Below are 19,269 nucleotides of genomic sequence, written 5' to 3' on the forward strand. Positions count from 1 at the left end.
AACTATTTCTCTGTGGATGTAAAATTAATGTATTTTTAAAAATGTAATTACGTATTCCTTTATAAACCCCGATTGGAAATAATTTTTTATGATAATTATGGTGTTAAATCTTGTAAATCAAGAATTATCGTACTTGGTAATTATTAACGGAGGTGATAAGTTCAGATGATTCAGCAAAAAAATTTATATGTTTAAATTTTAATAAAATAATAATGGTAATAATTAATAGATAAATGTTTTGATAGCTAAGTAATTGTTAAAAAGAGAATCAAATATTATACATATTTTTTTTTGTTGAGAAAATATAATATATATATTACATTTTCTCTAATATGTATATATTACATTTCTCAAACTAAAACCGATATATGTTGTCAAGACTAGTTTTGTAATTAGTTAATTATTATCAAAGATCAACACCTAAGTAGGGAAAAAATCAAACCTAAACTTTTTATTCCGTATAAATTTCAACTCTGAACCTATGTTAAATATTTTCAAGAATTTCTTTCTAACTCTTAAATTTGCTGGAGCTTTTTGTTTTTAAATAAGGTCTATGATGAAATAAAAAGATAAAAAATATGTAATATAGCCAAATAAAATCAACATATATAAATTTATAATTTTTCGACTTTGTCATTATTACTTCAATATATTATTTATATCATCTCATTTCTTCCTAAATTCCATTAAAAAATTTCTCCTTCCAGTCATTCAATCATTTGTTAATACTTTTTTTTCAATTCTGCATTGTTTTCTTTAAATTATTTACCATTTTTTTTATAAAGTAAAATAATGTAATTCAGATATTTTAAAGCAGGGGTTTTCTTAATTCTTTACTTTTTCCATCAAATCATCGGTTACTACTTTGGGGTAACAATCTTCATCAATTAAGTTTTGTTCATTCGTGTTCCTTAAAGTAGATGACACTCATAAATAATAATAGCTCATAAATAAAATTATGATCTACATGAAATATCTGCATGAAATTTGTTTTATATCAGGAACCAAATTTTACCTTAAACTTTTCAGTTGATAAAATTATTTTGTTTTAACACTCATAAACTGAGCCAGACATTTAACAATAATGTTACTACTTCAAATACTAATGTTGGGCATTTTTAGCTCTCCATTCATAGAGATAAATAATATTTTACATGTTTGCCATTTTGATCAAAGAATAAGTTAACAATAAATCATTAACAAATTACTTAAAAATAAAAAGCATTCCTGTATTTAATTCTTACCAATTTTTTTTTTTTTTTGCATAAATTCTTCTTGCTTAAGCCAGTCTATCATAATCAGTTATAATATCATAATTCTTTTGGTAATCTTTGTACTTGTTCTTCTTTTATAATTTTACCGCTTAAATAACAAATTGATGAAATGTTTGCTGCATTATGTTCTGTTGTGTAGTATTAACTTACTTGTTTTTAAACTGCTTTTATCATTAACCAAAACAAAAGATCCACTGGAAATTAGCTGAGATTTTTGTTTTTCTTTTTTGTAATTTTCTTTTTTTAATTTAGTTTCTTTCCTATCAGTTAGATATATATTTGAATATTTTGTAAATTCTCTGAAGTATTTAGTTTTAATTGTAAGAATTGTCATTAACAAATTTTAATGTTTTTGATTTGGTAATTGATTATTTTCTAATTAAAAAAGTGCTGTATACTATAGATTAGTATTTCATTAATATGCTGTGAAAATTGGTGATAATTAAAAATAGGAGTACTTATGTAAAATTTCTGTCTTTATGTTCCATCTATTCATGTTGTCTTAATTTTGATCATGATTATCTGAAACAAACTTAAGTATGCTAAATTACTTTGATTTTGTATTCGTAGCTCAAAATTCCAAGTTCTTGTTAACAACCTTTTCTATAAACTCTTGAAAATTGCTTAAAATACTTTTGTTATAATTTTAATTCTTGTAGAATAATTATCACTTATGTTGTGTAAAAGATATTTGAGATCAAGATACCTACAAAAGTAAAGGATTAGTGAAATGCATTAAACCAATTTATTTGAAAAAAGGAACCGATAATCATTATGTGTATATCTGTAACCATTCGTGTGCTCTACTTTTAGAGCCATTACATTAAGATTTTTAATTTTATAGACAATATAAATATTTTGTAGGTTCATGTCTTTTGTAAATAAAGTGATGTATGGTAATAAATTTACATGTCGATGTTATTTCTGAAAATTGGAACAGATTAATAGCGATATTTGTATATAAATACAGGATTACCCCTTTTAAAATGCCACCAGTTGTGTTATTGTACTATAATGTGGCTGTATTATGTTGTAACTAATAGTTTTATTTCTCCTCTTCCAGTTTTTGAGGCCGTTTAAAAGTCTTGCTTCAGTTTTCTTCTTGAGTCTTTAGATGCAAAAGATTCTGATATAATTCAGCATTCATAATATTTTCAAAGAAAAAAGAATCAACAATTTGTTTACATAATATTCACCAGGCATAATATTCTTCAGATGCAGTAATATTTCACAATAAACATGAAGATTTTTGGCATTTCAATTCGTGTTAATTACACAGCCATCTAAATGGAACATCTCCCATACCCAAAACTACAGAATGAATGGTAATGTGTTAGTCATTTCCCTTTGTAGGGCTAAAGAGAAACCAATACAAAGTTTGAAATTTCTGTGGATGGAAGTTAACAGTTTTGTATCATCATGAACAGTATATAGTGACAACTGATTTTAGTCACTAGCTTTTAACTGCCTTTCAGAGTAAAACAGTCAGTCACTGATACCATCATTTAGATAATGATTTGGCTTTATCCTACTGGTACTTCAGCTACTGTTTTGGCTATTTCTATAACTACTTACCAAGAAACAAAACCCTTAAACAGTTTTACAGACCATGACCTCTCCAATATATCTAGTAAAGAACAAGCTGCTCTTCCAGGGCGGCAACTGACAATTCTCTTGGTACTTACCTAAGGAAGAACTGATGAAGAAAGACAGAATGTAGGGTGAGGGAATGGAATCTACGGAGGGACTGCCTCTTATTGTGTATTTTTTATTATTGCTCACCATTCCTGCAATCTACACTGCTAGATTCTTTGTTGCTGTTAATGAAATCTACCTGACTAGATTTTATCACTTATGTCAACGTTGATATCTTATTAGGATCTGGTTTGTCTGGGTAATTATAAAAAAGACAGCAATCTTAACTTCCTACTTGCCAGTTGTAGGGTTACAGTTAATTTCAGAAAGAAGGAGTATTTCTGTGTTGATTATTTATGTTTTATGAGATGCTGATATGTTTGCATTTATACAGTACATCCGTAATAAGGTAATAACACAATTAACTTCTATTGGTCATTGTAAAAACTTAATTTCATTTTATAAAAACAAATGCATAACTCCAGTTTTATATGTATATAGCTTGTTTGGCAAAAAATAACCAATTTAATATAGCTGTTATCAATTGCTTGTTGAAATCTTTTATCTTGAGAATGTATCAGTGTTATATTTAATCACTGGTTATAATTAAGTTTATCCAACCATACTGGATTATTATTCTGCAAATCCAAAAAAAAAGTTAAAGAACATCAAGCTAGATATTTAGATCATGATTTGTGTCTGGGTAGTCCGTCTGCGATTCATGTCATGATGAATGTAGCAATATAATGAAGGAGCAGAACAGTGAATTAGTGTAACATATACAGGTCTGTCGGTAAACTAAAATTTATTTACACCACTGCATTAAAAGGAATAATTTTAAGTTCAAGGATGGTACAACTTGACATTGAAATGTGTGTAAAGTTTTTAATGTTGAAAGAGAAGAACAAACAATTCTAAATTTAAACCTTAAATTAAAATAGATTGTTGATTTGAAGAGGCTGATAGTTCATTACTATGTATATACATTATTCTAATTTATTTAATTAATTACTTCCTGATTTTAAAATAATTGCTTTTATGTTTAATTGCTTATGTGTTTATTATTAAATTAAATTTTATTGATGATATAAGTTAAATAAATTTATGTTAGTAATTAAATACGTACATAGAATGTATTTAATAATGTGTGAATGTTTTGTATGTTTGTATAGTAATTATGATGATTGTATGCAGATGTATGAATCAATAAAATTAATTAATAAATGTTTTGTATATATAAATATATATTATTAATATTAATATCATTTGTTTATTTGTAATAAAATAAATTTGTGATTTTGTGAACATATATAAATATATATGTATACATTAAAAAAAATAGTATATTTTATTTATTATATATATTTATATATGTATATATAATAAATTGATATGAAAATGTATATTGTGTTAAAGTGATTTCTTGAACTGAGGCTATTCTCAGTTCTAGTGTTATTACACCTTTACAGCAGAATTTTTTTATGTTTGTACATACTTGTGTACTTGTGATTGAATAAATACCAGTTTTCTTGTATTTGATTATTAACCCTGATAGTGTATATTTGAATAACTGAAATATTTATAAACTATTTTAAATGTAAAAAAAAAGTTATTATTATTGTTACTTATTAAAAAAAATTGGTAAAGGTTGAAATTAAAACACAAAAGTACCATAAAATTAAAAAAGAGGATAAACAAAAAAATATGCATTCAGAGAAACTTTTATTTATTTTAATTTCTGAAGCTATTATACAGTTTATTTTTTAAAGTATGACTGAGTGCATTGAGGGTCAAACATGATTCCTTTCTTATCTTAAATTAAACCAGAGATTCTGAAAAGTTGCTCTAAATAAAGTTAATCTTTATCATGTCGACAATCTGCTATGTGACATGATTAAATAATTTTAAGCTAATTCCTTTTAGTAATGATTCACACTGTTATTTTTCCATTTTTTGACAATATTTTAACATTTGGGAATATAGGTGGTTAATTTTTCTCTTGAGTGTAACATACATTCACGTAAGTGTACGGTAAAATGTACACTACTGGATTTCTATTGAAGTCTTGAATACTTTTTAATATCTATAATATTTATTTTTCAGTAAATTATCTATGAACTTAAATTACCTTTTATTTCAGGTAATAAATTTTAATTACATATATGTAATCATCAGGCTGAAGATCTATTCATTGCTATCATCAGCTGCTATATAAAGTTAAAGAGTACTGAGAGATAGAATTGGCCAAGATTTATGTGGTTAATAATAATTGTGGCCAATTAATTAAATAATTAATAAGTAAAAAAATTAATTCCATAAAATTTCAAACAATTTCATCCACTATTTTTTCTACTTATTTAAAACTATCCTCAGTGCTGGCAACATAAAATATGAGATCATATAGTTATTCTCCTGCTAATGTATCTGCTCTCCTCTTTTTCTCTTCTAGTTATTACATGTGAACATTCATTCTCTGTTGCAAAATTATCAGTAGTTTACTGTTTTCAGCATATTTTTTCATATGTTTATAGCAAAATAAAATTGAATCTACCATAATTACATATTTCATTCCAATACTGCTTATTTGGCAAATTAGTTTTTATACTCCTATTTACATTTTTCTGCATATTTGTACTTAGGGTTACAACCCTCTATCTACCTATATATACATATAAATATGTATAGGTAGATTAAGTATATGTAAATTCTATTAAGTAGTAAACCATATAGTACAGAATATTGAAATAAGTACTTTCATGAAAAATTAAGATAAGATATGCCTTATCTCAATATTCTGTACTATATAGTTTATTTAACAAAATTTAAATATAATTTAACAGTTCAGATGAATAATATGAATCGTATAAAGATTAATCTCAGTTTTTATATATATATATATATATAAATGATCAGAGAAACACAAACACAACTAAATGTTTCCCTGGCCAGATAATTGTCTTACATTCTGCCACTTTATTTTTTCTTCAACATATTCAAACAACACATGAAGAGCACATTTGATTCTGACAAAATTTTCTGAGTAAAGTTACTTTGCCCCTGGTTTAAATTTAAGTAAATTATTTGAAAAATATAAAGGTGATGTTTCATCCTCTGTTTTGGAGCTGTTATTCCTTAATAATGCTGGTGGAGTTGACACTATTCATCCTCTATATGACCACCTGAGCATATGGCTAATCTATAGTGTTAACTTCTAATCAATTGAAGTATTGTCTTTATATTACAAAAATTTGCTATGAGACAGTATTGATAACATTACTGATACAATAAAAAATTATAGTATTGTATGACAATACAGTAAAACAGTGATAAAGTAGTTGCTACGTAGATTTTTGTCCAAACAAGATGAATAAAAACAACAAATTTATAACACTATAACATGAGTACAAAAAAAGTTGGTTACAGATTCAAAAATACAGGCTGAAAAAAAAAACATTAAAAAATACATTCAATGCACAACTAACATCAGAGATAAATTTACACAAACAGTTCAATAGATCTGATGTACCTGGGGTACAAATTGGACTGCTTAAAATTATAATAAGTTCTACGTAGAACAAACAGGATGTAGCTTTTCACAATTATACAAAGAACATATAAAAAACCACATCACTTCACCACTGAATTTATTTTTGCAAACCACCTCATTGAAACACCATGCCAAAATATACATGAACATCTAACTTAACCTTAAATTATGATTAAAATCTTAAATATAAACGGCAAAAGATGGAAACTTGTACATTTGTTCTACTCAAAATATAGAAAAACATGATAAAAACAATATTCAAAATTAATTGTATGTATGTATCACCTGTATGTATGTTAAAATCATACATACAGGTCTTCAAACTTAAACAACATACATTTCTCAAACACTGACATGAATCATAATGTTCAATGCTCCTAACCACTAGCAGTCTGTGAAGGAGGAGCTTAACAAAGATCAAATATTAGTTCAGACAAAGTTAAAAGTTTTTACAGCTTTTCCCCTATTTGAAAATGTACTGAATTGATTTTTAAAAAGGTTTATTATTTACACCAAAAAAACAAGGGTAATCATTTAAAATGTAAAGTATGAATATTCTGTACATAATAAAGAACATAATTTACTAATAAAAAAATAAAAATTATAGAAATTAACAGAAAAAACTAGGTAAATAACTAAGACAGAATTACGAGGTTATCTGTAAAGTAAAGACCATTTCATTGTAAAAAAATTTATTCTGAAAGCTTTATAAATATTTTTTTTTTCTCTTAAACTACATACCTTATACTTCTTCTCTATATAAAATCACCACATGAATTAAAACATTTATCGTAGCAATACACCAGTTTCAATATACCCTCCTTGTATTCTTCTGCTGCCAGTCCATTTAGCCACTCATTAACAGCATTTTTAAGTTCACATCACCCTGAATTGATTACCACTCAAAAACTCTTTCAACTTCTCAAACAAATGGTAATTGGAAGGAGCTAAGTCTGGACTATATGATGGGTGATTGTAAATTTTCCATCCAAATGTTCTCAGTAAATCACGTGTTGGACCTGCAGTGTGTGAACGTGCATTATTGTGCAGCAGGACAACGCTGTCGGTCAGTCGCCCATGTCACTGATTTTTAATGGTGTGCTGTAACTTATGTAGAGTTTTGCAGTAGGCTTCTGCATATATAGTCGTTCCATGTGACATGAAATCAATTAGCAGTATGTCAAACCGATCCCAAAAGACCGTGGCCGTCAGTTTGCGTCCAAATGGCAGTGCTTGACCTTTGTTTGTCTGGTTGGTGATTGAGGATGATGCCATTCACTTGACTTCTGTTTTGTCTCTGGCGTGTGATACAAAATCCATGTTTCATCGCCGGTAACAATTGAATTAAGGAACTCATCACCTTTTTCTGTGTAGCCCATCAAAAATTCCAAAGCAGATACCATTCATTTTTTTTCCTGATATTCCATTAAGACATGCGGCACCCATTGTGCATAAACCTTTCTGAAGCCTAAATGGTTGTGAACAATGTGACCGATAACAGCTCTTGAAACATCAGGAAAAAGAAGGGCCAGGTCGGAAATCTTTGAATGACAATCTTTTCTGATTTCATCAACACATTTCAAAAAGTCCTTGGTGATTATCAAGGGCCTCTCTGAACATTCTTCATTATGCACATTAATTCTGTTATTCTAAACCTTTCACACCATTTTCAGACATTTCATTACATTATCACCATATACAGCAACCAACTGCCTATGAATTTCAGCCAGCTTAACATTTTGATGGTTTAAAAAACATATGACTCCACATATTTCACAGTTGGTGCAACATCGATTTTCCTATGCTTTTTATAATGTAGTAACTCAAACATAATCAAAGATACTACAACGCGACAACAATGCAGTGTGTACATTACTAGCATGGCCATGAACAACAAAGGTTCACCAACCTTAAAGAAAGAAATTTCCCAGCAGTCTTTACTTTAGAGATATCCCTTGTATATTAAAAACTTTACTTCTTTTAGTTGTTGTTCAAAAATACATATAAAGGAATTCTTGAACATCATATGAGGTGTGTGAGAAAAGTAATGAGATTGGTAACACTGCTAGTGAGATCTGGCAATGCTGTGTCTACCGGTCTGTTCATCCCTTCCACATGCTCAGTACGAGTTTCAACTTCGTTCAGCTAACACATTATTTTTGACAGTGCCATCAGTGAAGTTGTGTTTTTGTTGTGTGTTATGAAAATGGAGCATCGAAATTTAGAACAACATTGTGCAATCAAATTTTGTGCTAAACTTGGGGAATCTGCGAGTGTGACCTTTGAAAAGTTGAAACAGGCCTATGGGAAACATTGCTTATCAAGAGCACAAGTTTTCCGCTGGCACAAATCATTTTTGGAAGGCCAAGAACACGTTGAATATTAACCTCGCTCAGGGAGACCTTCAACTTGAAAATCTGACGAAAACGTTGAGCATGTGAGATCACTGAGATCAGACTGTCATTTAATAATAAGGATGATGGTTGAACAGTTAAATTTAAACACTTTCACCGTACATCAAATTTTGACAGACGATTTGGACATGCGAAAGGTTTGTGCGAAATTGGTGCCGAAAAACCTCACAACGGAACAGAAGGACAATCGAAGAAACGTGTGTGTTGATCTTCTTGAGAGGATTGACAATGGCGAAGAATTCTTCAATCGTGTGATCACAGGTGATGAATCCTGGATATTTGAGTACGATCCTTAAACAAAGCGGCAAAGCAAAGAGTGGCACACTCCATCATCTCCTCGACCGAAAAATGTCGAATGAGCAAATCAAAGATCAAAACCATGCTGATTTGCTTTTTGACAGTAGGAGTGTCGTGCATAAAGAATTTGTTCCTCCAGGACAAACTGTCAACCAAGTGTTTTACAAAGGTATCCTTGAAAGGTTCAGGAAAAGAGTGATTCACATGAGACCAGACATTGCAGACAAGTGAATGCTTCATCATGACAATGCCCCATGTCACACAGCCATTTCCATCCGGGAATTTTTGACCTCAAAATGCATTCCTACGGTTCCTCAATCCCCCCCTATTCACCTGCTTTGAGTCCTTGTGACTTTTTCGTTTTCCCGAAATTGAAACTTCTCTTAAAAGGACGTCATTTTGGAACTCTGGAGAACATTCAAAAGACTGTGACCGACCAATTAAAAGCCCTACCAGTTGAAGCCTTCCAGCACTGCTACCAGGAGTGGAAACAACGACTCTGCCGGTGTACAGCTCCCCAAGGGAACTACTTTGAAGGGGATAATATTGTTTGAAAAAAATAAAAACTTTGGTAAGTAAAAAGTCAGTCTCATTACTTCTCTCACACACCTCGTATGTACTTCTAGAATTTAATATCATTCTGTAGACTTAAATTCTGTAAAAATATATGTGATAATTTTGAAATTTCATTGTATGATTAAAACTCTGGTTTAAGATAATCATAATAAATTAATAATTAAGTAGACTCTTATGGAAAATCAGGACATTGGTTATTTCAACTGAATAAATACATAAATGATTTTGTTCATCTTTATTGCTGAGGTAATACTTCATAAAATCCTTCATGATGGTTGGATAGGCCTTTCAGGAATTATGATATATATGATGGATCGACATGATAGAAACCAAATTCTATTTGGTACTTTTATTTTTGAATTAATAATAAAGATTATTTTACTTATTCACTAAAGAAAATAAATAAAAGAAAATACAAACTAATAAATAAGTCATATAATCTGTAAGAATATTTTTTTTAATAAACTATACGTTTCACAAATAAATATTACTTATATTATAAATAAATTACAATATTAACAATAGAATATTTTAATACAAAAAATACATATACTTAATTTATTAAATAGTTTTAATAGTAATTAATATCACAGATTTTTTATTAAATTTTTAATGTAACAATGTAATTGACTTAAAACTTACAAATATTCACAATAAAAGCACTAAAAATATTGATATAACTACATGTAAGTGTTACTTATTATAAATATAAGTTAATTAACAAACCACATTATATTGGATAGTAATGCAGTAATAAAATTATTTTTTTTAGAATTAAAAATTATCATTGGCTCATGTTCTTACTAACTAAAGGCTGCATTTTGGAGTAAACTGATTTAAAGATTTTTTTGTGGTTTAAATTAGAGCAGTGGCAGTGCTGAGTGCCGAGTATAACCTAGAGGTCTTGAGATCAAGTCTGTCATTTTTATTAACTTTTACTTTTTTCTTACACAAAAACACACTAACACTGATAATTTTTTTATTTCAAAGTAACCTACTAGAGACTACACCAATATCATTTCTTTTTTGCTCCTTTTCTTCTTTTTCATATTTCCTTTATTTTCTCAGTGCACCATTCTTCTGCCCATTTTATAATATAGATGAGTTTTTATTATGGTAGTATTTGTAATAATAATATTTATAAAAATATAGAAAAACTATGAATTTCATGATTGCTGATTATTTTTTATGTGAGCTTAACATTATTAACACAAACAAATTTTTTTTTCAAAATTTGAAAAAAATAAATTTATTTCAATTTTCAGCTTGCCCGCTGCAATTCGAAGAATAATTATCTTACATAAAAAATAGTCAAATTATAAATATTTTCAGATTGTGATGACAAACAATTAAAAATTGAAATAAATTTATTTGTTTTAATTCATAAAACAGAATTTTTTTGTTAGATTAATAATTGTTTTCATCAAATAAAATAATAATCGACAAACATGAAATTCATACAGTTTTTAGATGGTAAATAAATATTATTATTATTATTATTATTATTATTATTATTATTATTATTATTATTATTATTATTATTATTATTATTATAAATACTGTTTAATAAAAATTCATCTGCATTAGTGTATATGTAACAGTTAAACAAAAACAACAGGGAGATTCAAACCTGACGTCTCTCAGTTATGAGACTGGAACGCTCACCAGTTGACTGCCACCACTGCTGTGACTGAAGATATACAAATGAGCTACTTGAACCCGCTAATCTTTAAATGGAGTTTATTACAAAGTTGGAAGCTACCATTTTGGATTTAAAGTAGGTATCCTTCCTTTTGCCATGCAAATTAGCATCAATAAACTTTATTATAAGCCGACTGCCTGCCCTTGTAAGTAAAAACTGTTCTAAAAGAAATTTATAAAATTAATTGTGCAGTTTCCTTAGTTTAGTTAGCAATGACACTTTTGTTAATAACATCTGTGGTCATTTTAGTTTGTAATTAAATAATATATTTGATTTATGGTGATTTTAGTCATTTGATATATTAATTTTGTCTGACTTAGTGTGTTAGTAAATTTCATGTTCTAAATATATTTATATTTTGATCTTTATCTGCTATTCCATGTTGTGGTTAACATCTTTTCATGTCTATATGATGCAGTTTGTAAAGGTTGATTCTTTTGTTACGTACAGTGCTTTATATGTGTTCTATGTTTATGTGGGTAAATGTGCATCCAGTCTGTCTGATGTAATATCTAATGCAGTCACTGCAGTTTAATTTGAATACTTCTAGGTTGTTGTATTTGCGAGTGTATGTTTTGTTAGTTTGTTTTATTGTTGTTCATAGTTTTACTTGTTGATTTGAAACTGATACAGTAACCATCTGAAAATATTGGTATTGCTGTCTGATTTGCCATGTTGTGGTTAACATCTTTTCATGTCTATATGATGCAGTTTGTAAAGGTTGATTCTTTTGTTACGTACAGTGCTTTATATGTGTTCTATGTTTATGTGGGTAAATGTGCATCCAGTCTGTCTGATGTAATATCTAATGCAGTCACTGCAGTTTAATTTGAATACTTCTAGGTTGTTGTATTTGCGAGTGTATGTTTTGTTAGTTTGTTTTATTGTTGTTCATAGTTTTACTTGTTGATTTGAAACTGATACAGTAACCATCTGAAAATATTGGTATTGCTGTCTGATTTTTAGTTGATGTTGGAGATATGCATTTTCTGTTCCTTGTTGGTTATTAATTTTATGATGTATCTTTTTTAACGTGTTTTTAGGTGTGTACCATTAATCTATGCCAGGTGCTTTATTGAACTGAGGTCTTCAGTAAAGAGTAGTTGTTAACTGTCAATGTAAAACTGCAAGTGTAGTTCTTAACTGCATGTATTAGTAGATGATGCGACATGAATAAAAAAAAATTGCATGTTCATGTCATATGGGGTGATTAGATCTGTTGTGGATAAGTTTATCAGTTGCAGTGGGTTTTTAAAATATATTTTTAAAGTGTGCTTGATATCTATTTTGGATGTGTTGATCAAGGAAGCTAACTAATAACAAGCACATTTTCAAATATGTAGAAAATTTATTACAATTATCTATTATACATCTAATCATCCCACATGAACTGACATACAGTTTTCTTGATCATATTAATTGTTCAACAGAGTATTTTCACGTTACTCATTAACTATACTGAAAAACTCTGTACATCTGATCTAGTTCGTGATTACACACTACACATATTAAAAGAATTATTATAGAGAAATATATTACAGAAAATACACAATGCTAAATTTATCAAGTCATACACAATTAACAACATATTTTTGAACCATAGATACAAAGAACTTAAACAAGCATTACACATCATAACAGAATCAACTTTTGTAATTTACCTCATTAACATGTCGGCTGTAGTATTTTTTTAATGCATATAATTTTTGTGCCTTACAAGTTCCCATTATTCGGTATTTACATTTTCACTGTTCCATTGTCTGTATCTTGTAAGATTTTGTCTCTTCTAACATTAACTGTCAGTCATTAATAAAACTATTGTAAATTTTATATTCAGATTGTTCAAATTTAATCCATAAGAACACTCGGATTTAACATCAGAATTACTCAGTATGACTTCGAAAAGTAAATGAGATGGATAGACAAAAAATACACCTGCCTCACAGAAGAGAAATTGAGGGAAGAATAGGACACCTCACTGTAATTGCTTATACAGAACATAAATAACTGGTACCACAGCCAGTATGTTAATATAAGACAGATATAAAGCTGTTAGTCAACTATAACATACAAATTTTATAAATAACAAATAAAAATCAACATCTAAAGTTGGTAGAACAATATGAAATTTGTAAATATACTAATTCTGATGAAAACAATTTATAAAATGACAGGTACAACATAAATAAAATTTATTGTTTGATAATAAATGAAAGATCCTAACCATTTCAGAATTTCCACTGCTGATTAGATTGAAGGTAGAGCTTCAAAAGAGATATTCCAGAATAATAATTTTTACTTGATTTGAAAGTGAGCTATTAATAATATTTAATATTTTTTGTAATAGTAATCTTATAATTTTGTCCAATAAACATTGTTTTTGCTTGAAGTTGTTGCTTTTTACATAATAAAAGAAAATACAACTTTTTTCATTCCTTGTATATATACAAGGAACATAAAAATATCTCCTCAGTATAAATTAGCTACAAAGAGCTGTTTAGAATGAATAATCATATTTATATACTAACCTATTTATTTTATTTATGTCAAAGAAAATAATACATTATAATTTCTAAAATTTACTGACATTTTTCTACTTTTCACTATTACCATCAAAGATAAAAATGTTGTTTTTACGTTCCTATTTTATGTTGTCTATTTTCTGGTAAATTTCTAAAAATAGGTTACTATTAAAAAATTTCTCACAAGTAAAAATATACAACATTGTTATAGCACTATTTCATGCATTATATATCTCGTCAGTATGATTTGGACATATAAAACTTCAAAATAAAAAGTCATCATACACTAATCATTCTACTTTATTTATTGTGTAGAACCTAATCACCTTATACTTTCTAAATTTTACAGACATGTTTTCAGAATTTGGAATTTCTATTAAACATAAAAATATAATGTTTATGTCTAACAGTTGACCATTCTTCTGTTTTTCTGGTAAATTTCTAAAAATAATCTAATGAAATGCTTTATGAAAAAAATCTGACGTTTCCTAATTTTATAACTTTAATAAAACAAGCTTAAAAAAACATATAATTTTACAAAACAAATAATTTTACAGTTAACATAAAGTATTAAGATATCCCTGTATACGTAGTCATGTAAATTAAATTACTTCTAACAAGCCAGACATAATACTTTCTTACAAGTCATTTATATATTTAAATTTATTGACTTGGTGGTCATTTGTTTATGTTAACATTTTATAAATATATATCATGATAAGTTGATTTAAATTTGTTTAATAATTCATGAAATATGTGTTGTCTGAACAATTTAACGACAAAAAAACCTTAATTTTATTATATAACATTTTTTCTTAGGCTGAAGTGATAAATAGTAAGTATTTAAGAACAAATAAAACTGTTTGTTGTCACTGCCAATTATAAAATTAAAAAAAAAACAACATATTTTAACACAGTTGCCGACATAACTTTATTTTTATAGGAGAACCGTACATGGTATTTGTGCTGTGCTGCTTGCCTGAACCATTAATGATTTTTTTCATGATTGTTATGAACATTATACACGAACATTATACAAATCTATTAATTATTTATCAAACTAAAATTTATTATAATGTATTACTGTAAAACATTTTAATAACTTATTTTATAATGCTTTTAGCCATTTTTGTGGCCTTCTTTAGTGGCTGTTACTGCTATTTTTCTTGTCTGGCATAAAGTAAATGAAGTGTCTTAATGGCAGTTTTCTTGAGTTGAAGACATGTATTATCTAGGATATGGTTAAAAAATAGATTTGATCTGAATTATATTCATTTAGTATATTGTCCCACATTTATACTCTTTGTAATGTTAAGATATGGTAATTTTTTTATATTTGTTTAATATCAAAGTTAGATTTGCTTCTATGAAGTGGTTGGCAAACGTTGACTTATGTTGCTTATATTTGTTTGTTGCATCTTCAAGTATGTTAAAAATAGAAGATTTGAGAGAAATCCATCAGGTTGTGTGTAATATTTATTTCAGAATGTAAAGTAGTTTTCTTTTGTAATAATATATAATATGATAATTTTTTTATAATGTTTTATTAGTACTTACCAACAGTATCAATTTGATAATATTGGAAGATAGTGTGAAGTTTTCAAGTGACAACATATGAAAGGACTGATAAAAACAGTACTAGATAGCTCAACAGACAGTGTAAAGAGGAGAGAATGAAAAATAGTAAATATTTTAGGTGATTTGAAAGGAAATTAGAGATACGAGGAGCTTAAAACTTTCACGTAATTTACTTAAAACTTTTCACTTAATTTGAAAAGAATGGAAATAGACATGAAGAAGGGAGAAGCTTACAAGATACAGGCAAGGGACCAGATAGTTCCCATTATCTGGTAAATACTGGATAATGGAAAGTTGTAATGCACAAAAATTACATGCATTAAAAAAATACTACAGCCAACATGTTAATGAAGTTAATTACAAAAGTTGATTCTGTTATGATGTGTATTGTTTGTTTAAGTTCTTTGTATCTATGGTTCCAAAATACGTTGTTAATTGTGTATGACTTTATAAATTTAGCATTATGTATTTTCTGTAATACATTTCTTCTACATAATAATCAGCCTTAGAGGAGATGAATTTAGCAAATATAAGGTGAACATACATAAAAGAAAACCTATAAAAATATGGCTCAAAAAAAGCTTGATACAATATCCATCCAGAATAAAAGAGTTAAACAAACATAATGTTTCTGGAATATGAAAACTAAAATACATTATCTTCTACATTGGGTAGTGGCAGCTCGTAGCTAAAATTAGTGGGGCTGCTGCTCCAGAAAACTTTTTTTCTGGGGCTTTTCAAGGCCATGGTTAAAGTTTTCTGTAAAATAAAAGAACCAAAAAAATAAATGAATCAAATAGAATAGCTGGAAGCAGGATAATAATCTAATTCTACACTTATCACATTCAAGAATATGGCACACGGTTTATCCGAATAAATAATAAAACATCAATACAGATGATATTTTTTAGTATTATTAGATAATAACTTAATAAAATGTCCGCTTAAAAACACTATAGTCCAATGGTGCTAAATTTAAATTTCTATGTACACAAAAACAAATATATAATTAGTTTTTACTAATTACCTTCTCTTTTGTCCTTCCAGCATGTTTTTGGGCAGATTTGGCAATCAAAGAGCCCTTGCTTTCTGCCATCTTCTGATCACTACTCAAAAAACAACTAAGCCACTTTCATATTCCTTCCACTGACTAAACTAGAAAAGGGAATGAACAAGGAACGTTCCATACAATACACGTGTAGATTAAAAAAAAAACCTACCTTCCATCAGTACGCCAGCGTCGGAACTGTGGCAGTGACAGTACTATCTCTCCTTCACGTGCATCTTCCTATGTGTGCATGTGTACAACAGCCAAACACCATGCCACTGGAACTGTGAAGTGCACAGTTCTATATAAAGATTTTTGTATCTTTTTTATAAACTGGGGGATGGCTACTGACATTAATCTTAAGGATTATGTATTATACAACTATAAAGAAGGAATTAAAGAAAAAAGGACTCATTATATTTAATATTATCGATAATATCAAATGGAAAAAGGAGATGCTGCAGTTCTGCCTATACATGAGCTGCTACTGACATAGTGTAAACAGGATGAAGGTTTAAAAATACAATAAACAAATAAAAGCAGTTCCATTGCAATATTGAGTTGATGTGTTTTTCAATCTGCTCATAAAAGCAATCATAGATTCATCAATATTAACAATAACCTTGATATAACATACATACTTAAATAAGGATCTTATCTTAACAAAATTTAACATCACAAAATACACAAACATACAAAAATAATGTATTAAATGAAGACGTAATTCAGATCTAAATCTTTTAGATATTTAAATTTAACAACACTGAGTGTGTACCTTCAATAAAAAAACACCACTAAAGCATCAGATTGCTGATAATTAACACTAGAGTGGAACATAGCAACACCAGTCACACTTCAAAAGTAATTGAAACATTATAATAAGAATCTTTAAAATGTTATATTAAAATAAGTTTGGTTTAGTTATTAAAATTTAATAGTTTTGTATAAAATTAAAAATCCTTGTTTGAAAAAATTGTGAATTACATAGATAAATAAATTTTATTTCAGGACAAAGAAGCCAGTTTTTATTTAATAATGAAGTTTCTTTTTAATTTTTGTTTGAAAACAATATTATATATATTTGAAGTTGTATTCAGATTTTAATATAATGTTATGTATGATAATGTATGATTAACAATAAATACTTTTAAATCACTTAAATATTGTTAATTTCAGCTTATTAGAAGATTTGAAACATCGTTAAAATTTCAAGATAAATCAACTAAGGTAAGACATCTCTTTTATAAGATAAGCAAAACACTTTCAATAAGCATTGAGTGATTTTTCTATCTGCATGTTTGTATATGACAGAACCTGGACCATTCTGTTATTAAATTTTTATTTTGATGTAATTAGGCAAACTAATTCTTTTAAACTGATTTACATAAATACTAAACTATTCATTTTTAACAAATACAATTCTGTATCTAAAAATATATATTATGCAAACTTATTATTTTTTAATGTAATGCTTGTTACATATTAAATAGTGCTTTCATTCATTTTTGCTGCTATCTTCAATGACTGATGCTGCTGTTTTCCTCTGTAGTCAGCTGACAATTTTTTACCCTACAATGGAAAATAATGACACGATTTACTGACCCAAAAGTGATGGAAAGCATTATTTGTTAAAATAAATTTGATTTGATTTATCATTAAAAATAATAACTTTTTTCATCAGTCATACATAAAAATTCACACATTACATTATTATACAATTTTTAATATTTTCATATACATTCTAGTTCGTTTTTATCACTAATATATTTTTTTGTTTAAATCTAAAAAATAATATTACTTACATTTTTAATTTGTTAAATAATAAATGTTTCTTATTATGTACTTTTTCTTAAAAACCTTTTCTTCAAATATTGGTGTTAAAATTAAGTTAGATTGCTTAATTTTTAGTAAAACAAAGTTCTATTTTAACTACGTATAAATATTTTAGTTTAAAAAAAAGGACTTCTGCTTATAAATTTTAAATAAAAAATAATTACGATTAAAAAAATTAACATAAATAACTTGCCCAATAAATGTTTAAATACTTTTCATCTCATCCAGATATATTTAAAGAAGTCATGTAACAGAAAAAAGCTTATAAAATAAAACTTATCAAGTCAAGGTTTATGTCAGTTAAATGATTGTAAATGCAACCTGACTGATATTCAATTGGCCAGCTAAATAAAAACAATAAATATGTTTTGTTTATTTTATCTGTTGTGCTTTTGTGATATTACATTGGTTGTTTTGAAATCTCTTTTGCTTAAAAATTCACTTATTTTCTGTATATATATATATATATATATATATATATATATATACACACAGAAATAACTTTATATATATATATATATATATATAAAGTTATGAGAATACCATTCTGTTATAGTTTTATTAATAAAATCTAATAACAGTCATCATTCTTTTTATAACTGTACATTTATTACATTTTTTTTTTTAATATTGACACCTGTTAAACCTCAGGGCTCATCAAAATTATAAACAAAACTCTTTAAACATGTAGGATTTACTACTTTTTAGGATTTTACTGCTTTTAGGATTGTAGGATTTTACTGTTTTTTTTCTGCTTTATTGCTACTGTGTTGTCTAATCTACATTACATCAAATTTATTTTTGTATCATATGAAATAAAATAAAAAATAGTGTAACATAGCT

General features: G+C 27.5%; 1 protein-coding gene across 3 annotated transcripts in view; it reads left to right on the forward strand.

Moving 5' to 3' along the window:
* Positions 1-4,221, forward strand: part of Src64B (Tyrosine-protein kinase Src64B) — a 350,311-nt gene extending 346,090 nt beyond the window's left edge. For all 3 annotated transcript variants that reach the window (XM_075369448.1, XM_075369450.1, XM_075369449.1), the window contains one exon: positions 2,338-4,221. In XM_075369448.1, the coding sequence (XP_075225563.1) occupies positions 2,338-2,388 (51 nt within the window). In that variant the 3' untranslated portion in view covers positions 2,389-4,221. The remainder of the gene's footprint in view (positions 1-2,337) is intronic.
* Positions 4,222-19,269: the final 15,048 nt, after the last annotated feature.

This window comes from Lycorma delicatula, chromosome 6 (assembly GCF_047948215.1).
Source record: "Lycorma delicatula isolate Av1 chromosome 6, ASM4794821v1, whole genome shotgun sequence".
Lineage (NCBI taxonomy): Eukaryota > Metazoa > Arthropoda > Insecta > Hemiptera > Fulgoridae > Lycorma > Lycorma delicatula.